Source organism: Colius striatus, chromosome 11 (assembly GCF_028858725.1).
Source record: "Colius striatus isolate bColStr4 chromosome 11, bColStr4.1.hap1, whole genome shotgun sequence".
Lineage (NCBI taxonomy): Eukaryota > Metazoa > Chordata > Aves > Coliiformes > Coliidae > Colius > Colius striatus.
In genome coordinates, this window is record NC_084769.1 from 29,272,575 (window position 1) to 29,296,164 (window position 23,590).

The 23,590-nt window shown below is 37.7% G+C and overlaps 1 protein-coding gene across 1 annotated transcript; it reads left to right on the top strand.

Moving 5' to 3' along the window:
- Nucleotides 1-8,791, top strand: CPO (carboxypeptidase O). The gene is given in 9 exon segments (XM_062004525.1): nucleotides 1-78; nucleotides 479-603; nucleotides 2,043-2,165; nucleotides 3,956-4,061; nucleotides 4,643-4,753; nucleotides 5,727-5,766; nucleotides 6,146-6,402; nucleotides 7,309-7,387; nucleotides 8,532-8,791. Coding segments are annotated over 9 exon segments (1,179 nt in total).
- The last annotated feature ends 14,799 nt before the right edge of the window (nucleotides 8,792-23,590 follow it).

The following is a 23,590-nucleotide window of genomic DNA, read 5'->3' on the forward strand; positions in this document are numbered from 1 at the left end:
ATGGATAGGGTTTTGCATATTGTGCCAGAAACATTTCAGCAAGTCCAGCATCTTCTACACCTTTGCAGCACTTTACTGGTAAGTAAAAATATGTGCCCAAAAAGCAGAATGGGGCCTTGTACAAGTATAAAGCAGATTTGCATCTAACTTTGGACATGAATGAAGGTTAAAGTAAACCTCGAAGAACATTTTAAAACTTTTTTCTTAGTGTAGGGTGGAACTGCTCTTCTGCCACCTGAAGGAATTTATGGCAAGAAGTTAGATTCCTGGCACGGTTCTGTGAAGGTATTGCTCCTTACCAATGGCACTTGTAAACACCAAGCTTATGCTGAATACTCTATGAACAAATGGCTGAAGAACAGAAAGGGAAATATAGAAGGAAAGCTTTTTCCATTTATTGATATTCCACCACTTAAATATATTTTCTCATTCTGAAAACAGAACTTGATTTTGCATTTCTTTCTTTCCTTCTACACAGCTGTATTTGTGGAAGCCCCTGCTACCTGAAGACATCTCAGCTGGAGAAGAGCTGCACATAAGGGTCCCAAAGCCTCTGGTTCAGGAAGTTGAAGACAGCTTAAGTCAGCACATGATCTCTTACAAGTATAACCTCTAATATCCTGATGCTGACTCTTAATCTTCCTTTATATTAGGAATGGACCTAGCCCTTTCAACGAACAGTCATCAAGTATATAGAGCAATGAAGTGCTTTCAACTTACCTTGAACTGTCCAATGCACAGATGCTCTATGTACCTTTGACTTTTAGAAGCACATTCTCCTGTGTTCTTTTTATTCCTCTTCCAACTGGTGTGCTCTGTGAATTTGGAACTGGAATCTGAGACAGCCCAATATCTTGTTTCCTGCTGTTGCCTTCTCAGTGGCAGAAGATGGTGCTCAGAAGTATGACTGAGTTTTTAAGCCTAAAGTCAGGAAGCCATACTTGGAATAATCCCTATTTATAAGAGCATGCTTCTCTCTTCGAAAGTACAGACACTTGGAATATAGGGTCGCCCCTATATTGGAGAGCCTAAATTTTTAATTAGTATCACTGTAGGCCAGTCTCTGGAGAAGAGCCCTTTCGAATTTCAACCAGCTCTGAAGAAGAGCTGCAGTTTCCTACCTATTCAAGATTTAGACGTCATTCCAGAATATACTTAATTTTTTATTTATATCAAAGTTCTTAGTTCTAATTCAACTAATTCTAGTGGAAATTGAAAGAATAAAGCTGAACTTAACAGCTTAATTGGGTTGGTATTAGTTTTTTTCTCTTGGGTTAAGACTAGAATTGTATTCACCTTGTGTAGGGTCCTAAAGAAAGAGTAAGGTAATTTCATAGTCAAGATGAAATTTTGGATTTATATTGCAAGAGGTTTTTGATGAATACAGCAATGTTAGGGTTAAAGCTCCTATAACAGATTCAAAGTAGGAATCATCAAATGATGACTCCACAGAAGACAGTTGAAGTGAAAGGAAAGTAACATGACAGGTATATAATGATAGAGATATGCTAGAGGTATATAATGGTATATAACAATAGAGATATGATCTCATAAGGCATTTTGCACTTGTGGTTTCAGTTCATGGGAATTTGGACTGCCAGAATTTTAGTTTGGATGTCTGATGTGAACAAACATCAAAGTTCAGACTGAAAGTAAGCTGGAAGTACTCTTAAAAGTTTCTTATGTGCAGTTTCCAGAAATACCAGTCAGTGCAACTCTCAGTAATTACACTGTTTCAGTTTTGCAACCTATCATCACTTAACATGATCAACAAAGTGTAAGCTACCTTTCCAATTGTCATATGACAAGCTTTTAATAGGAGCACAGATTTGTAACAGTATTACAACAGTATTACAATCTTGCAGTGAGAAAGCAGTGTTAAAACTCAGAGAAAATTTCAGTACATTCAGTTTTCTCTAACTTGAAAGTAACCATTATGCCGATGGTGTCGAACAGCAAAAGCACCTAAATCCTTTCATTCAGGGATGTAAGCAAAATTGTTCTGCAGTAATTGTTACGGATTGTTCCCTTTCCCTTTTCAGAGTCCTAATATCTGATGTGCAGGAACTCGTGGACCAGAGCATGACAAGGGAGAGGAGTAGCCACCCACAGGTCCCAGAAGGTTATGTCTATACTCAATATAATCCAATGGAAAGAGTAAAGAGGTACCAAAATCTGCTTGCTTTCTTTGTTGCTACTAGTTTAGATATGCCACAATAGCAAGCAAGTCTGTGCTTATGGAAAGCTTGGCTGAAATCAGTAGAGTTCTTTCTGTCTTTCTTCTTTGAAGAATCAGTCCTTACTGTTTGACTAGAATCTTTGCCTGATGGAATTTACCTGAATTAACTAGAATAGACTAGAATCTTTGAATTAATTTTGAATAAATGCACGATTCTTCTCTAACCAAAACCTAAATGCTCTGCATGAAACATATTGCTTTACAAATAATATCTGGGGTTCAGTTGATTGGTTTGTTGCCTTTCCACCCTTTATCATTGTCTCTAGGACTTACTCATTTAAGCCTCACTATGTTCGATGCAAAGGCAAATGTGAAGTGCAACGTTTATTGTGGTCCCTAGAATTCCAGTGAGGAACAAAAGGTGAACAGTAGGAGACCTATAGAAAGAAGTCATTTATAGATAGGTTTTTGACACTTCGGAAGAGAATAATGTCATCAAGATTGGCAGTGAATTCTTCCTGGTTCGGTGTACCAGACCAGGTAAGCCTGGAAAAAGGCAGAAGTATTCTTCCTTCTAGTCACGTAATGAGTGAAAGAGCAGAGTTAATCATCTTGTATATTTTGTTTGAGCTACCCATTGGAGATGACTGCTGCTGAACTCAGGTGTGGAAAATCGGTACTGATAGGGAAGAGACTGTTACACGGTTCTGAAGATTCCGTGGTGTGTCTGGTGAAGTCAATAGAAAAATACCCAGTAGGATAGACATTTTGAATGAGATCCAGAATAGAATATCCATATTGTATTGCGGTGATGTTATTTTTTAAAACCCAGTGGGATATCACAGTGCATTTGGTCAGAGTCAAGTGAAAGGCTTTCTACCAATACTAAATGATATCACAGATTGAAATAAATTCTGAGGAAAAAATTACTTGTCTAGGAATTGGAAAGAAAAGGAAATTCCAATTTTGGATCAAGAATTCTCTGTGACTATTCTAAATTTAACTGTGAGTTAGTGTCTCAGAACTACCTGGGGAAACCAATGTTTTTGATAATCAATGTATTATCTGCAGGTAAAAGAGGAATTAAAGTGTATCTTCACCTAAAAGCACATAGGACAACACAGATCTTTCCTAATCAGTACTTAACTGAAATAACAGGAGGTGGTTTTCACTCTTCTAGTGCAAAGTAAGAAATGCCACTTCACCAAAACCTCACTATTGCTATTATGCATTGAAAACAAGACTTCTAAATAAAATCTTGTTTAAAAATACAAATCCAGCTGAAACTAGTTTGACAACAGCTAAGTGTGAGGCTAAATAATTTTGGATTGTTATTTTTATTATATTTTACTGTATGTATCCTTTCTTCTATGAGTATTCATGACTTTTTTTTAGTAAACACTCTAGCAAACACTCTAGTATTAATAACTGGGTTATTTATTGCCTAATGTGTTCCTATCTGTGAATAATATTACATTTCCTGTCTTGTTTGTTTGGTTCATTCTAAAAGAGTCTTAAAGTAAAAAGAACCAGTCCCGTAGATAGTCAATATAAGTGAAAAAGAAACTGAATCATTGGCATTCCTACTCACAGACACTTTAAAACTCTTGTCTTGCAGAGGATAAGTTTATTAGAAAGGAGAGCTTGTGATAATGATGTCTATAATAGTAATAATCTCAGACGAGTCAATGACACATCAAAGCACATTCTTTTCTTTCTAGACTGTTTTACTATAATGTAATAGTTTTCCAATAGATCATTTGTACACTCTCACAGATCAATCAACCATCAGATAGAACAAAAAAACCACACTTGGACGGACTTTGGAATTCCTGCCAGAGAATGGATCTCTCCAGCCTTCTGCCAGTGGTTTGTGAAAGAAGTAAGACCTCACCTTTATCACTTGGATAATAAAAAAACTCTTATCACTTTGGATACTTAAGTTTTCTTCTTTATCATAGTACAAAGAATTCTGCTTTTTCTGTTAAATTGTGGTTTTGAAAATTAGCATGTAGTACAGTTACTTTTGGAGATCTGAGTTCAAATCACAATCTGAGATGAGATATGGGACAATATTTGTTATCACATTATTTCCTCCACCTGAACTGATTCCAGAGGCACTGAACTTGGTAACAATCTCTTCCTTTCCCACAGTTGCTTTTGGATCAAACCTCTCTGCATCACAAAGCCGCAGTCCCTTTGGAAGAACACTATCTTTATCACACAGCGGTTTTCAGGCACAATATCATGCAGCTTTTGTCAGCACTCTATCCCTATGGAGTGCACCATAATTGGAGACACTGTTATTTTCTAAATGGGAATAGATATCTCAGCATATCTAGGGATCACTGAGATCTTGAATACAGAGGTGATGTCCATGAAGCCATTCCCTGATGATTAAACTACACCTTTCCAACGATTGCTGCTAGATTTTCTTCTCTTTCTGTATATTTTTCTTTTCAGAGTCTTCAAAATTACAAATCTGACCCAAAGATAAGAAAATTTCTGCAGAATTGGATCCTCTACATCTTGCCTGTCCTCAATATTGATGGCTACATCTATTCCTGGGAAAAAGCAAGTAGGGGAAAATCCAGGAAACAGGTTGAAAGTTACTTGTTGCACAGCGTGTTTTCCTAATTTTAGAAAGAATCTGGTAAATCAGCAATCACTTGGGATTAGAGGGCTTAAATTTTCTAGCAAATGTTATAAGCCTTGGAAAGAGAGAGGAACTAAACCACAGCATTAATTGCTTTTGAGTTTCTGAAGGTGGACCTCACTACTTACAGCTTCAAAAGAGAACTCAACCAACAGGTGGGCTCAAGCACCTTTACAGTATGGGACAGGAGAAAAACTGGTCGAATATTAGATAACTATGGTTTTTAAGAGGTGTGCCCTCACATGCTTCCAGGCTCCTGAGCCCAGCAAAACACCTTTGAATGCTGGATTTCTTCGTTGCCCCACAGGCTCACCCTACCTCCAAGTGGATTCTGCTGAGTCCTAGTTTGCTCCCAGCATGTTTGAACCATTCCATACATTGCACTTGGATGCACAGGTAATTAACCTGGAAAACTCAGGCAGTGCAGAGAGAAACAAGTATGGCACAGAGTACAGCAGTGACAGAAGCAGCAGTGATCAAGGATCAGCAGCAGGATTAGATGGCTAGAAAGCATTCTTCTTCTTGAATATGAAACAAACACAAGTTCAGTTGTCATCTCTCGGACACAGAGGTATCCCTCACAATATCAGATCTTAGGAGAGCAACGTTGTATGGAAGCAATTGAGTACTACAGAAAAAACACACTTTGTTTTTTTAAAGCTTGGGAGCCTAATTTCCATGAACATGCAGGCTTGTGGACTATGACAGCATAACTGTAGTAGATAAAATGTTCTATCACTAAGCTTTATCACCCTTGCTCACAGATTTGCAGTCTTACAATATGAGTTGCTCAGAGTGCAGAGGTCTAAAACAATGGAGTCTTTACATCATATTATCCCTACGACCTATGGATAATTGAGTTGCTTTGTAACTGAAATGACTTTTGCTTAGGAACATTTGTGGAGGAAAAACTGTTCTCCATATAAGAAAGAAATTCTCATCTTGTCGACAAGACACATGTAAATATAAAAATCTGGTTTATAAAAGTATCAAGTCACTGTCTTTCAACTAGCATTTATTTTTATGAGAAGAAAATTGCCACTCTTTTAAGATTTAGTCAACAGGTAGCATTTGTGTTTGCAATGAGTTTTAAGGAACCTCCAAAGCTTCCCTGGCAGGTGGTGCACTGTGGTGGTGTCAGAGTGTTGTTGTTGCAGACAACTTGTAAATGTGTATTAAATATTCTGGTTTTCTGGCAAATTTTAGTTGTTATTAATGCAGTGAAATGTTGAAGTTCCACTGAAGTTTCTAGTCTCTCTGCCCTCATAAATATGCCTTAATGCTCCAAAATACTTTATTCACTCTGAAGCGACCTTTATATATCTCTCCTTTGATTAATCTTCTGTATACCTCTCCAGGTATTGGTGTTTCTTATTACTGCAGCAGAGAAAACATCTGTGGATCTGAACCAGAATCAGAGTAAGAGACAAAAGCTGTGGCTCAGTTTATAGAATGGAAGAAGAGTGACATTTTTTGCTATTTAACAATTCACTGCTATGGACAGAAAATCCTCACTCCCTCTGGTTTCACAACTACACCTCCAAGTAACAGTGAAGAAGTGGTAAGGCAAAACATTGCAAAACATTCTGCACTTGTGGAGAATAAGTATAGGCAATGGCACAACTCTCTTCACCCTCTTACCTTTCCTTCAGAAGATGTGGGCTTGTTCATGGGCTTGCCTCCCGTAGTTACTGCTACTCTGTGCAGTAACAGCAAGGTTTATTTATTTACCTTGTAATCAATCCTGACCTTAAATCAGGACAACTGAAATATTACAGATAGCTAATGCGCATCACAATGTAAATGAAGGTGAGTGGTAGGCTGTTGCTGCATACAAGAATACATTTGCAGTTTAGGATGTCAGCACATTGTACACACACGGTTATCACAACTGCATCCAGAAAGGGATGTTCCAAATATGCTCACTTGGGGAAGAGGAACAAGTAAGAACCCACATCCTGGTTATTCCTCTTAACTTTTGAGTGTTGTAATTGCAGTTCATTAAAATGTATGTTTATGAATATTCCAGTAGCTGGAGCACTATTAAAGAGCATGATGGACTTGAGTTCGAACTTCATATGAGTCATTGCAGAAGTTGTGTAGTCTGTCTCTACCACATTTTCTAAAGCTAGTGGGACAAAGAGTCTGTAGTCAGTATCAATATGTTGTACAGCATAGACTCTAATTCTCCAAAATACTGCCTTCTAGCTTTATAGTAAAGCAATTATCTTCTCTACCTAACAACAACGTAATTTTAAAAAATAGCAATATAATTTACGTTACAAAAATAAAGTTTTTCTAAATGTTTGTAATGGGTTTCGCTAAAGTCCTGAACTAATAATGTCAAAACTCGAAGTTGATCATGTGTGGTCATAAAGCTGAGAGAGACAAAAATTCTGGTCCACGCAAAATAATTGTCAAGTGTACTGGCATTGATGACAATGTCATTCTTATTTTGAACCTACATATACATGTTGCAGAGGAAGCAGCTGCTGCCCTGAAGAGAAAGTATGGGACCAGCTATGAAGTAGGATCAACCTCTTTACTTTTATGTAAATTTTTTGTGGTTCCATTTGATTGCTCTATTTTTCAAAAAACAGAGTCATTTGTATGTCACATGCATCAGTAAGTAGTTTTGGTGAGTTTCCTCTTTGAGTAATGTTTAACGGGCTGGTTTGACGGAATGCCTAAGTAGTAATCATTTGAATACAAGATAACACTATAGGTTATAAAGCTGACTGTAAAAAGGAAGAAAGCATTGATCTAGTTCCAACATGAATTCCTTGCACATACATCACAAGGACAGAAAGAGATTAGTGACAGATCATCCTGACTCTGTTGAAGTCAGCAGCAAAGCTCCCATTTGTCTTCACTGGAGTCAAGTAAAATTTAAAATCCTCGTCAGCTGTATAGTTACTCCATCAGACATTATCACAAGACAGCTGCTTCCAGTTCTGTTTGAAATATGTTTGTTTCAGCCTCCTTCCTAATATACGGGATAGTAACATCACAAACACACTATGACACCTGATATTATTTGTCAGTCTCTACCTAAAGGACAAGTCTCTCACAGCAGTAAATAGCTGTCTCAAGTGCCCGTGTGGTTTTGCATTTTCACAATGTCTCTCCTTTTCTGTCTATGAGCCACACAAGACACCTACTGCTTGAACAATGCAGTGTAAATGTAAAGTAACTTGTCCATGACTAGGACTGCATTTTGCCAGAGTTTGTATTTCTACTGAATAAGTAAGGAAAAAGATCCTTGAGACAGATGAACAGTGGTACAGGGGGTAGCCAGAAATTTTTCAGTCTTGATCAATATTATACTTAAAACCAAACACAGAAGAAGAAATTCCATGCAGCATCAATGTATGAAATGATGTATGAGAACAGATAAATGGCCCGTCTATCTTGTATCCGTGATTACACAGCATCTCTGCATCTCATCTCCTGTTACTCCTGTTACTCTATGTATCTATACCATCTTACATAGGATTATTTCACTTAGAGAACTCCACGGAAGACTTTTATTATAATTGAGAACTGTAGTACCTAGAAACTCTGCTCACTGTGTCTCAGTGATGTATAGTTACTGCTTAGTTCAGGGATTCTAGTAAAATCTTGCATTATAGCAAGTAGCATTTTCAAATAACCATACTTAATACATATACCTTCCCTCTGTTATTTAATTCACAGACTATAACTCGGGCTCCTCAAGGGACTGGGCTCACATCATTGGCATTCCTTTCTCCTACACATTTGAACTGCAAGACAAGGGTACTCATGGATTTGTTCTACACTCCGATCAGATTCAATCCACATGTGAGGAGACCATATTGTCTGTGACAACTATCATAGACTATGTTGATCAGAAGTACTTCCCAGGTGGGGCTGTGATGCTGACTTCTAAGTCTAAGTGTTGTACTTACATGGACTGTTTCTTAAAAATGGCTTAGAGAAGCCAGCAAGAAACTCCCATGAAAAGTGTAATGTCCCTTTGAAAAGACAAAATTAAAGAGAGGAAATAAATGTCAAGTATTTCAATAAAGTCTCATCCCACAAAACACAAGCACCCACTTATGTTTTTGATAGATGTGTTTTGGGGAAAGAGGAAAAGATGTAGAGTTGTGACATTTTTAGTAGCTTCATTTACTGGCTGTGCAAAAAGCCAACTTGAGTACACGCAAGGGCAGAACACTTTTACCTCCTCATTCTTAAGCATGTTTTCAGGGAATCGACTGGGCCTGTGCAGTCCTTCTGTCAGCCAAAATCCTGCTCTGTCACACTTCTCCCCATTGCCTAACCCTCCTAACTCTTAGGTCTTGCTGACATTAGAAGGATGCTTGTAAAACATCCCTAAATCCCACTACAGAAAACAGGACAACTTCTTTGACATCCACCGTTCTTCTCTCAACTGACATGTTGTGATTTACCAGAAAACAAAGGCCTTGAAAGCTAGAAGACCATCATAATCAGTCACTGGAAGTCTTTCAGAGACGAGTGGATGTTGTATTTATAAAATGGTCTAGTGATTGATAGGGCTGCGACAAACTCTGGGCTTGATGACCTATTATAGGTCTCTATTCTATGATTCTGCCTGAACCACTTGAAAGGAACAATAAGGAATTTCTAAGTTGTTACAGACACCACCAGAGGGTGCAGGGCATTCACTGAAAAAAAGACTTATTTCAACCTATACTCTGCTTTTGAATACAGGAATCTTGCATTCCAGAAATAAGTCCATCACATAATAGGAAAGATTTTTTTTCCTTGAGAGAAAAAGAAAAGTTCAGGGAAAAAAAATAAAAAAATAAACTAAAATGGGAGGTTTTTAAAAGATATCCAATTTTCTTTGCAAATTACAAGATTCTGCTTGAAAATTGAAGGTGTTCTAACCAGAGATTTTCAACAAAATGGGGCAGAGAAGGTATTTTTTTCCCTTGAATGTTTAAAGGTTATTGATGACAAATGCAGATCAGGAGCTTCTGCCAGAAAACTTACAGGTCAAGATAACTGAGAGAACTGTTTTCGAGCTATAAATATATATAGCAAGTTAACAAGTTATAAATATATATACATATAAAAAAATAAATAAATGTAAATTTATATAATATAAATGATATTTAATATATTATATTATTATATACAATATACAATATAATATTATTATATCTAATGATATATAAATAAGTTTATAAATAAATATAAATTTTTATATATATATCTATAAATTGCACAGTGAAACTCAACAATTTGACTAAGATATCAGAAGTCTGTGGACAAATTCTTTTATCCAGTCCTCTTCCAATGCTGAAGGATGCATATCACTTGGAATTTGTTAAAAAAAAAAACAACACCAAAATAATGAAAGTAATGAACCCTTGCAATCATTTTTCCAAAGCAAATCTTATTGTCATTTTGCTTGTAATATTAGCTGACAAATTTTAAATTTTGTGTTCATTGTCTACAGATTATAACCAATTGGTGTAGCAATCTCTCTGGCACTCCTGCAGGTTCCTTCCAGACCAGGTTCTCATACACAGTAAAACCTCTCTGTTGCTAGGCTCTGTAGCAGAAGGTGTCACTAATTAGCACTTCTCCCCACAGGAGGTTCACTCCGCAAACTTATATTTTTTTATTGTGTAGTTTGTAATTCTATATTTTTATTTGTTTTTTTATATTTTGTCTTTGGAACCATAATAAATAAGAGAAGTCCATCTGGCCTATGAATGTGAGCTGTCTTTAAACAAGTGGGTTTGACAACGAGTGTTAGCTGTTTGCTGGCAAACAGCAGTCAAGCTCCCCAGTGCCATCAGCAGCAGATGGCAGTGCCCTCTGGGGACTCATGCCCATACCTTCATCTAGCCCAAGCCAATCCAAGCTCAGGCTACACCAAGGGCCTCTCAAAACTAACCCAAGACTACACTGGCTTCCTTAGCGGATTCAGAGACGTTGCACAGACTGTAGCCTAGAGTCAGACAGGAAGGGAATTGGTTCTGATAATCTTTTCATAAACTTGTTTACTACTACAAGATACAACCAGTTAATTAGCAGGTTTCTGTGGACTGGCTCAGCCTCTCATTAGGTCCTCATGTAATAACTATCATCAGGTAGAGGAAGATGTCTCTGCACATGGCACCTAGGCATGGAAATGAGGGGAGATTTTGCCTCCACCGTGCACAGCATTAAAGAATCACAGAAGCGAAGAGAAAGACCAGTAAAAAACAAACAAAAAAACCCAAAAAATCAGATATTTGGCAATCATTACTTAGAAAAATATCTGCTACTGACAGCACACTGATCATATCTGGACTTCCCGCTCCTTGTATCTGTCAGCAATGACTCACACACCTTGCATAGTGAAACCACAAATGAAGATTGTGTGGAACCAGCACTTTGCTCCCATTGCAATTGTAGAACAGATGTTCTGGGGGCTTACAGTCCCTTTTACAGCTACAATTGCACAAGCAAGTTACAACTGAATTTATCTACAAGTGAATTTATCTTCACAAATATTAAATGGGCACTATATTTCACATACTTTCCCAGTTTTCTGGCTTCTCTATGTACCTTTTGTGTTTGTCTCTGTTAATTTCTCCTCCATATTATGTTAATTTCATAAACTTCTCAGGCTCCTACCAAACTAGCAACACTGTCCTCATTAAGGAAAGTGAAGATATCTCAAGGGAACTACAACATTCAATGAATGCTTGTAGACTTATTTCTTAGAGTATCACACTATGCTTCCATCATACAAAAACCCCTAGCTTTGAGGGGAGTGTGGAAAACAGTTGACCTTTCTGGGGAAGCACTTGTAATGTAAGTTGTTACTTATTGATAAAGCACTTAAACTCTCAGAAATCTATTCAAACATTATTCTTTTGTTCAGATTGTATAGTAAGTGAAGAACTTTCAGATTGGAACATCTTAGATTGTGTAGGAAAAATGGAAGCAGTCTTAACTGGAATAAACCTACTCAGAAACACAGAAACATGTCACCATGTGTTCCATACATTATCGTGAATGGAAATCTGATTTATGACAGCTGAAGACCTAGCCATTTGCATCCAAAAATCTCTCTAACCAAAACTCTCCTTTTTCCAAAGGATCCTTGGCCTGGGGCCTACTTCAGACAAAAGAGCCAGGCTCTGAATGGAAATCAAAGTACCCTGAGCTTGTTTTGGGTTCCCTCAGCCTACATTCACAGTCCCAATAAGCTTTGTCTTATTCACTGTGTCATCTTTTGTCTTCATCCAGAGCTGGATTTTCTGAACTAGTTGGGATGTCTACTTATACTACGCACCAAAAACACAGCAGAGTCCATTGCTTACATGAGACATGCTGTGCTCACAATTTCCTTCCACATAAAGGGCTAGCCAAGGCTGCTTTGTTTTCATTACAACTAAACTGAGATGGAATCAATAACAAGAAAAAATAAACAGAGGTTATAACTGCAGATTAGAATTAGCAGATTTGAACAGATTTTTTTAACTGAAAATCTTGTCTAAAATGTTTTTTATATTTTCGACATCCTCCTTCCAATGAATCTGTGTGATCTTTGATGATACAAAATTTGTGACCTGTCGTCACTTGGTCCTGTCTGCCAGATCTCACAGTGTCTGTTTATATACATGATAGGCATTTATATAACTAGCTTCTTTTTCTTGTGTAATTTGGCAAACAAGCTGAGTGTGTTATTCACAATGCAGTCAGTGGCAAGCAGAAAGAGAAAATGCGGCATCATGCTCACAACTTTTAACATCCCTTAAGGAATATCCCATCACAGCTGCAATCCCTTGGGAAGGAAATGAAGGCAATGCCATTTGAGTAGAGATGGTTAGGATTTCGTAGTAACAACTGCAATGGAAAAATCTCTAGGAGAGGGAGACCATTTGCAAAAATGATGGAAATTTGTTGTGCCGACAAAGATTTAAGTAACAGTGGCTTTAGCAGTGGGAAAGAGGAAATGAGTAGGTTACAGATGGACTATTAATGCCATTTTGCCTAGTTTTAACTTATGCACGAGTGTCAGACACTGTTTTCAAAATACAAACTCTTTCTATTCTCCAACACTCATACAGCTTTACCTGGGAGAAGGCTGAGGAGGAAAAGGATTACCTATGAATGTTACTTACTTACCTCTAATTAGTGAGGCACAGGATAGAAGAAGGAATAAGACTAATGAGGGAGATACTAAGCAAAAGCATAAGCAGGTAGTAGGGAATACACAAGTAGGAAGCACATTCTGTGATAATTCGGTGTAAATGTTTACCAGAATCACATAACAGAAATTTCCATCCTGAGATTGTAGTTCAAGTTTTAGTATCATTTACTGCTAGTGCCAGTACAGGTCATAAATGATCTCTCATTCACTGTCATCATATAACACATATAAAGTATTTTTTTATTTAATGTTTGTGTTCTTAGTTTCTAAAAACAAACTAAAACCACATAAATCTATGATAGAGGCTACTTGACTTCAAATTATCTTTTCTTACTTCAGTCACTGCTTCTGTGTCAAATACTTGACTAGGAAATATTATAAAAGTGTCATTCTCAGGAGAGACAAACTATCCCACACCAGAAAAATGGTATTCTATTGTGGAAATTATTACACAAGAGGGCATAGTCAAAACCTGGCATTTCTCTCATCTCAGAGGCAGGTATCAAACTACTTGTGCATGGAGAAATCTATCCAGCTGTCTTTTGTCTGCTACCTACAGAATCCCAGTCATTTGTATTAATTTGTATTTCTGTAGCTCTTAAGACCAATATCAAAAGGTCAGGGCTATGCTAAACAAGGTCTGACAGGAACATTTAAAATAAAGACAGCATCTCTTCCACCGCCTTTATGCCTTGCTTCCTAGACAGCACATAGCACAAAGAAAGAGTGACACAATGTGGAGACAAATGGGGAGCAAAGCAAGAGCCAAGCGAGGGACTTGAGTGCTGCTCAGTCCCAGGCAGAAGCAAGCATTTTGATGTCTGCTGAGAGTGTGAAGACGTAGGCAGCAGTAGCAGCACAATTAAGTGTATACAAATTTAGGAGCATCCCCCTCCACCCCCCTGCCCCCCCAGGTATCTGGAGCCCCCAGTACAATCCTCATAGCTCTATCGAGTAAAGGTGTTTAATTTCCCATCATTTTAAAGGGAGTGACAACAGCTAAGTCAGACTTGAAAGTCATATCGGACAGGCGAGGAGGAGTGTGAGAGGTGGCCATGGCACAGGCTGTTCTGGAGACCCTGCAGGCTGCAGAGCAGACCCACAGGAGAGGGAGAGAAGATGCAGCCTTTAGGATCAACACACATTGAGCAGCCCATTCAGGATTGCAGGGTGTGTGAGGGACTCCGCAGAGGTTCAGGGAGGACTGGTGCAGAGCCTACAAATGGAAGAATCGATCAGGAATACACTGACTGAAACCCCCTGAGCCGATCAGCGGTGGAGAAAAAAAAGACACCAGGATCAGGGCTCTGAGCCCGTGAAGAGGGAAGAGGTGAGGAGAAGGTGATCTTAAAGGCCTGGTTGTGCCCTTCATCGTTGTACCACTCTGTGTTGTTTTCTGTTTGTGTTTTGGGGTTTTATGGTTATGTTTTAGTTCTTGGTGGATTAAATTAGTTTCCTTCCCCAAGTAGAATAGCTTGGTCTATTTATTCTTGGAACATAAGCTCGATTATGTCTTCCCTGCCCATTCTCAAGTCTGTGGTACTTGAATCTGATAGTCGTCTATTATCCCTGGATGGGCCTAAACCAGTGTCCCATAATGAAAGGGGCCACAGCATCTGTGGCAACAGCTACTAGGAATGTCCTTGGTGAGCGAGGAGAGATGAGAATGGTGGTTGTTAGGAAACTATAGGGACCAGTATATCTCACAGCAACATTCATTTTCTCTTAACTTCAGTTTCTCATTTGAGAACTTTTAGCTTTTTTTCCTTTTATTTTTATCAAATAGAAGCAGTTAGAACTAGGACCACATATGACTGCCCAATCCTTTGCTTTCGAAAGTCAGAGAAATAAACCATCATCTTGTCTGAAAGAACATAAAGGCACCTGCATCCTTGTGGACTGTTACTGTGTTTTAAAAAGGAAGGAAAACTTGTATTAAAAGTGCCTGGGGATTTTTGAACTTGTTTATAAAAATAATTGCCTGAAGAAGAAGAGAAAAAGATATCTGAAATACATATTCAACAGCAAATAGTTACTAGTATGCACATCTCTTTCAACTAGTATGATATTAATAAGACACACAACAGGGAGTGGGAAAATAAACATATTTTGACTCACATAGAGGGACTCACAAACACAAAAACAAATAAATGGCTGCCCATGATAATCTGAAACTATAATATATTCATGGAAACAACTCAGCTTCTTGATTGTAACCTAACACGTTAAATTCACTAAGTTTTGTTTGAAGCCACAAACATATTAATTGATCAAGGGGGTTTTTTGCTAAGGGTTTTTTTTTATCCTATCTTCACAGTGCCATTTTTCTTCTCACTAGACATTTTAGTTCATCTCCCTGGGTCTTCTTCAGTGTAATAACTGAATTTCAGACTTTAAAAGAAAAAAAAGGGACTCTCAAGCTTCCAAAGGGGTCACTCTAGTAATAACACCATCTTTTACTCAAATCCTTTCTAATTCATTCTCTTGCTAACTTTGGTGATGATCAGAGTAGAGGTTATGTACACTTGCTGACACTGTGCTGAATGGTTCCTTCAATCTCCATTCTCCTATATTGGACTCTTGCAAATGAAAATTGTCTGGGAGGCTAGAGAGGAAACCAGAAAGTGTCCAGAGTATCTATGCTGTTTACTTTTCAGAAACCTCGTGCAAATGACAAATGTAGTTCTTAACTACAACCCCCTCTGGTCTAATAGTTTTAAATGTGAGGCTAATGAACTTTAACTTTTAAGTCCATTGAATACCCTTTGTGCCATGTCTCCTTGTTACTCAGCTTCCAAAATTAGAATCTTTCCATTATTTCTTTTTCCCCTGTTCCCAATTTCTATCCCTGTACTGACTAAATCAGAAATACATATACTGAAAATATGTATAAAATATAGTCTTCCTCAGTCGATTTCTTAACAAGTGGAAAAGTCCATAATTAGTCCTTGGAGCAGGATATGCTTCATTTGACTTGCTGGCAATTTTAGGAAATAAAATCAGGATGTTCTGCCCAGCACACATTTTCCTCTTATATTCCAGTTTTGCAATACACATAAGTGTCTGCTTAACTTCTATGGGAATAAGAACTCTTTCTTGAATTGGAGGCTCTTCTGCAGCTCTGTGATGGGCACCTTCTGTTTTCTCTTTTCTTCTTTCTTCTTTTTTGACCCTTTTCCCATTTCCTCCTCTTCCCTTTTTACCTTTTCCCTTGTCTTTTTTAACTGTCATATATAATGAATTTCTACAAAGTTCTTTTCTTTCCTAAATATGGTGAGTGGGCAGGAGGCAATTGTTTAAATAATAAAGTGAGGGATGAGTTATAAAAATAGCAGCACATTTCCAACCTTTTAACAGGAATTTGTACTTCTGAACCTTTTCATTTTCTCTGGAAGTCTGAGGACTAAGTACACGTAAGTCTGAATATAGCTTTTTAATTGGTGTTTGTCTCTTATAAACAAACTGCTTACATTTTCAAAACCATAAATTAGCACCAAGGAGCTGCACAAATAACAAGTAAAAGAAAATGAAATGAAAGAGAAAGAAATAAAACTGTCATGTAAGACAGGACATCTTTTGAATACTTGTCTACTTGTGCTTATGACTGTGGCAAAAAATATTTGCATGTGTTGCAAATGTGGGAAAATATTGCTAATACATTTAAATATTTTAATAAATAAATCTCTTACTTTAGTCAGACATTTAGAGTCTACATGTGTTGCCTGTGAAGCCAATGCATTGATTCTAATTTTCCAGAAACGTGATCCCTAGGGTTGGCAGAAGTTGAGGTTTGGGATTTGAGCTCCAGAGAACAAAACTCTAGAACTTGATTTGTGAATTGGAGCATCTCATGTTGTATTTACCTTACTTGAAATACTGGAGCCTAATCACTTTCTCAAAGATATTCTGGTGTGTTTATAAGGGTTTCTCATGATGGTTCATTCTATTGCAAGACTTCCAGCTTGATAGTCCATAGAAGGCATAAATCTTGGAGTATCACTTCTTAGCCAGACTTGTGACAAGCAGTGTCCTATAGTTGCCTGTATCTGTAAAAACTACTCATCTGATTAAAATTCCCTGATTAAATAGATGGTTCCCTAGAACCACTTTTACTTTGAAAAAAAATTCACCCTTCTAGAGTAGTCTATTAATACCACAAGAAACCACAACAGACTATCACAGAAGGGACTCAGATTTACTGTTTAATTTACTTAACAGATTACTGTTAAGACAAAATTTCTGTTGCTACCAGTGACTGTGATCGTGGAATATGCATTTGTAGTTGACTTGTCAGAGCTCAGCTTTCCTGCCTGCTTGGTGTGATGCACACCATGGAACTGGGACTGTTTAGTCTAGAGAAGAAGAGACTGAGAGGAGATCTTATTAACATTTAAAAATATCTAAACAGTGGGTGTTAGGATGTTGGGGCATCTTTTTTTCTATTGTAGCTAGCAACAGGACAAGGGGTAATAGGATGAAGCTGGAACACAAAAAGTTCCACTTAAATATAAGAAAAACTCTTTCACTATGAGGGTGAGGGAGCCCTGGCACAGGCTGCCCAGAGGGGTTGTGGAGTCTACTTCCTTGGAGGTCTTCAAGACCTGCCTGGACATGTTCCTATGCACCTGATCTAGGTGAACCTGCTTCTGCAGGGGAATTGAACTAGATGATCTCTAAAGGTTCCTTCCAACCCTACCATTCTATGATTCTGTGATTTACTTAGGACTCAGAATGAGAAGTGAGAGTTACAGAAAATCTGTTCTGAACTACTTTAGTTTTATTTGGATGTTTGTGGGATTCAGTAGAGAGACAGAAAGACTAATTTAGTTATGGAATAAGAGTGTTGGTCATTACAAGTCAGGCTCTGGCCAAATTACTTTTCAAGTACAAATAATCTTTGTTGTGACTATGAATATACAGGTGGGCTTTTTTTACTATGGCATTCAATGGTCCTGTCCCTACAAAGACTTATGCACATTTGACCTGCACTTATGCACATCAATGGACTAGCCTCCACCTCCAACTTTAATTCCTCGATTTCAGCATATGTAAGGTATAAGGTTAAGCTGCTCAGGGATACTTTGAGGCATTATCACCTGTATAACAGTGTGGGATCTTCTACATATCTCCACAGCAGCAAGAAAAGAGCTGGGCTGTTGCTATAACTAAAAAGAGAACAGCAGAAAGCAGAATATCTTGGAAAATATTTCAGTATAATGCTATGTTATAAGGTGGGAGGGTAGAGAAGCAGGCACTAGATAATCTAGTCTTATAAATCTACTGTATGTGGTTTGTGATCACTGTGAGTTCCTCAGAAAAAAACTCCTTGTTCAGACTAAGGCTCTGAATATCCCTTTTCGTGGTTCTATGGCATATTCACTAGCTTCTCCATTTGCTTTTGTATTTTTTAATAAGAAAATTCCTTCTTTCCAGATTTGCACATTGCCAAGATACTCTTTGGTATGCCTCTTACCCAGAGGAAATTGCTTAGAATTATGTTGCAGTTTATTTACTCTTAATTAACAGTTGCTTCTTGTCAGCCATTAATGGATAAAGATTTTACTATCTAGTTTTCTTCACCTACTAATATCTTATCTATCTTATCTACAATGGTGTCTTACAGCTGCAGAGTCCCCTTCCTCCTCCTCATTCTGTGACCTAACCTGACCTTACTCTTAGAGATAATAGTATTACAACATCCCATTGATTTCTGACACTCCCTCATTCTTCAGAAATACCCATTATGTCAAGTTCCATTGTCATACACTCTGCTTTCATCTGTTATTATTCTTAAGCTTGTGGCATGCAGATATTGATAGCATTTCTTTTTGGACATCTGCCTATTTTAAACAACTGTCCTGTCTAACTCCCTACTTGGGAATATACCACTGTGATTCCAGTTTATTTATTCTCAAGGTCATCCATCATCCCCTTTTCCCGTCTTCTAGAACAGTCAACATGCTGATGGGGGGAAAAAGAAGCTATGTGGAAATGCAGACATCTTTTACCTAAACACTTGATTACCCACATCCTACCCAGTGCAGACACTGTGCTCCCTGATCCTGCATGGTGTGATGAGGTCAGAGCTTTGTGGATGGAAATCCCTATCCACAATTAGAGCAGGACTGCATTTTCACTTGGAAATGCTCCTTCTTTGTCATCAAGACATTTCTAAAGTCATTTCTTTTTTTTTTTTCTTCTTTTTTTTTAAAAAACAACAACGAGCAGTGGGACATCTGATTTTTCATAGCATTTTTTCCTTGTCATGAAAAGGATAGTAAAAAAAATATTTCTACTTCAGATTTTTTACATCTATTCCACTACTAATCTGTCCATTGGCTCATTGGAAACTGTGATAAAGGGTTTGATTCTTTTCTGTGGAAAGAACAAGGGAAAACCTTCTTAGGCTTTTTGTACAAAAAGATCACTTTTTCTTTCATTCAGCGTTTTGCTTGCAATTTTGTATAACATTTCTTTGAAAATACATGTCCCAGTTTTCTTTTAGATTTCTTTATTCTCTTCTGCTACTGAAAAGGCTGCAGATGGAAAGGGGGAACCATGTCAATCAACTCTATTCATTCAAGGACTGTATTTATTAGTTGCATTAAAAACATATTGAGCAACCCTGGTTCTTCAGCTCTGCACGCCTCCACAACCTACACTGCCTTGCCGTCCCCCTGTCAGTTACTGCTCTATCCTCAGGATTCTCTCAGATTGAGATTCCACATGAAACATGAATCCAAGAGGATATCACATGTTTTTAGGCTTCATTGGAAAGATTTCACACAGTTTGATGGGTGGAGAGGGGAGTGGGGGTGCTTAGACGAGAAAACAGACGTGCTCTAGGTGAAGCGGTATTTTTTTTTTTTTTTTAATAAAAAGAAAGAAAAAGAAAGAAAAAGTCAGTATAAAGCCTGGAAAATATTTCTATTCTTACTGCCATTTGGTAATCTGTGATACAAATATAGGTGTAACAACTGACCAGCGTATTAGTCATAAACTATGATTTTGTATGAAGTATGGCACACTGGGCTGTCATCATACAAAGGAGCAGTTCTTAGAGAAGACTATTAAATAGCTACATTCTTAATGCTGAGGCATGGACTGGTCCCCTGTAGAAAATGTTACACTGTCTATATGACTCCTCCTGTTATTATTAAAATCAGAACTATATGGAATAGCAGAACCATGACAGCAGTCTGCTCCTTTTGGAAACCAAAGAAATGGGTGCTGACAGAAATATTATAGTTAGATTGATTGTCTTATAGCACTTCTGTTGGTGATTATTTTTAAAAAAACTATTTGATTGTTTGATAAATATATTTAAAGACATTATTAAATAAAACTCCATACTGAGGACTGGGAATTAAGGTTGCAGTCTAAACTCTATTTAAGTTGAAAACATTTCTGTTAGCTTTAATGATCTTTAGATCAGACACCAGGCTAGAGTAAACTTTTCAGAAAAGGATTTTTTTCTGTATTAAAACCTAGAGTGATCCTGCAGAATCTATCTCTTCAGACATATTGGAACTTAATATCTGCTTCTCTTTGGAGATAATCTCTCTATCCAAGAATTGCTACATAAATATCATAATTTCCTTTTTCCTCCCCTATATATCTGTGGTTCATGAACTTCAACACCTGCACCCTACAGTCCTCCAAGAAAGGAAGAAATTGGAGCATGCACTGATGCTCTCATCACTCCCAAGGAGAATACAACTTCTTCCATACCTACATTCTTTTTTTCCTAAGTAGGTCACAGCAAAAAGATCTCTGCTTATCACAGAAAAATAATATTTTTTACAATTACCTCACCTCAATACGATTGATCCTCACATTCATTCTTGACAAGGAATTCATAGTACTACTTCCAGTTTCTGAATGAGAGAGTAAATATACACTGACATCACAAAGTTTGTATCAGTATCACACAACATACACCAGTATGGCTTCGGCCAAGACTCCTTTAAAATTACATGTCTCTGTGTGAAAACAAACAAGTCCTAGTGAGACGGAGAACTTATCCAGTGAACAAACACGTGTTTGGCTCTTCCCAGAATACACAGCTTTATTTGGTTTGGTACACAAACCAAATAAAGAATACAACAGAGAACACAAGGCAGGAAAGGAGGAGATCTGTGGTTTCACCTACTGTGTTTTAACATCACAGGGTTGCCAATGAGGCTATCACTTCATGGTTTATCAGTCAACTAAGTAGAAGCTGATGATTAACAGGATACAGCTTCACTGAAGATGATACTAACCAGGAACAACATAGTGTTATAAAAAGATTAAGAGACAGGTGAGACCAGGGAAGTCAATCTGGGGCCTCTATCTCTTTGCAATCTGATAATCTCATTAATGTAGGTATCAGTATCTGTTGGAGGAAAGTTATCATTCCTGGTTTAGGGAGCTGTTGGAAAGCTAAAACCTTCCGGTACCAATAAAGATATTTAGGCATAGAACTCCACCTCTGAATTTGGACCAAAGTGATGGGTTTATAGTGTCAGAAGAGTATCTGGCTTAGCAGACAAGGCCTCTTAACACCATACTAGCATTACACTCAGAAGAGCTTTTTCTCTCCTCTGTTCACATTGCTTAAGTATAGGGATAGCATAAGAAAATCCTCTTAAGGATTGTGCTATGGCACCACCAGGAAGACCAGCAAGGAACACAAGATCTTGAATATTCCTAAACATCAGTGTGTATAAATACATATGCACGTGTGGGGAACAACACATAAAGTGGTAATCATGCTGAAGGTGATTACCTGTTCACTCTAATAGTTGCCAGCACACAAAATAAATGTTAGTCTGGCTCTTAATACGGGTATCTCCACCTCCACAGCTGGTAATGCTTAGCACAGCTAAAGCCTTGAATTTAAGTGGTGTAGAGACTGTTTTACTCCATTCATTTCAAATAGTTCTTCTGTGTTAGGTGTGAGGCATGTGGCAGAAGAATCGTAGACTTCCCTGATTTATCTAGTATTATCAACAGTCATAACTTTTCCCAAACAAAGGAAAACCAAAGCCATAATGAGTAGAAAGTGATTTTGGCATCACATTCTTCTTGCTTTCAGTCTCATCACACTGTAAGACAAATGGCACCATAGCCATAATTTGACTATGGTGCCATAATTTGACTATGGTGCCAATTTAATTAAAATTAAGAGTATGGAGCTGTCTCAGTGTCATATAATTCTACTGGAATCATGGACATTTCTGAAACTACTTACAAATTCTTTTCAGAAAAATAACATGTAGAATAATGAAGTCACTCTGTGCCTTAGAGAAAATTTGTTGCTGTACTTTCAACAAAGGATACAGTTACACAGAGTTGTTTTTGATCAAGGAGAGTTGCTTTTCCCAACTCAGTGACAAGTCAACTAAAATCCTCTGCAGACTATGCTGTAATATCCCAGAATCTGGATTTAGGCTTAGACACTGTAGTGAAAACACTCTCCCCACTTGTCCTGATTTCAGCTGAGTAATTTTTTTCCTGATAGCTGGTAAAGTTCTGTGTTTTAGATTTAGCGTCAGAATAATGTTGATAACACACTGATGTTTTTTGTTTTTGCTAATTAGCACTTAATTTAAAGATTTTTCACTTTCCCAGAATCTGACAGCAATCAGATGCACAGGAATCTAGGAGGCAGCATAGCCTGGACAACTGACCCAATTAGTCAAAGGGATTTTCCGTACCATAGAACATCCCACCCAGTAGATAAACTGGGAGGAGTTGACTATTAGAAATGGACTGCTGCTCAGGCATCATTCAGTGAGTAGTAAACGACTGCATTGTGCGTCCCTTGCTTTGTTTTTTGACTTGGGTTTCCTTGGGAGCCCTGGCACAGGCAGCGCAGGGAGGGTGTGGAGTCTCCTTCCTTGGAGGACTTCAAGACCCATCTGGATATGTTCCAATGTGACCTGATCTAGCTGAATCTGCTTCTGCAGGTGGGGTTGGACTAAATGATCTCTAAAAGTCCCTTCCAACCCCTATGATTCTATGATTTTATGATTCTATGATTTCTGTCTGTCTTTTGTTATATTATTTTCATTACTATTATTACTATATTATTATATTGTTGTTTTTATTATATTCATTTCATTGTAGTTTTCAAAGTGTTGCCTGGGATTATACTAAAACTGAGTCCACACAAGATAATAATACTAGGTAAATTTAGTGAATAATCTTCTGTGGTGCACGTACAACCTGGCACTTCCAAATCCTGGTACAGTTCCTAGCATACAGTTCCAGCAACATCTTGCCCTATTTAAAACCAAACTTAAATTGAGGTTTTCTTTGAACATTTTGTCTTCCTTCATCCTTTTCTCTTCTGTAAAAAAAAAAAAAAAATCCAGAAGGCATTTAAATCCAACTGTGTATTTCTCTATTAAATTGACACAACCATACAGGCAATTTCCTCATAGTCATTTACTATTTTTCAAATCCTTCCCTGTGTGAAAATTAAGCCCTTCTGAAGAATGGGAGACAAGTGGCCAAAATCCTTTTAACACAGTGACTTGTTGCCAGTGACATATGATTAATTATGGGAACTTTCTCCCCTTGGTATGTATACAATATAATTCCC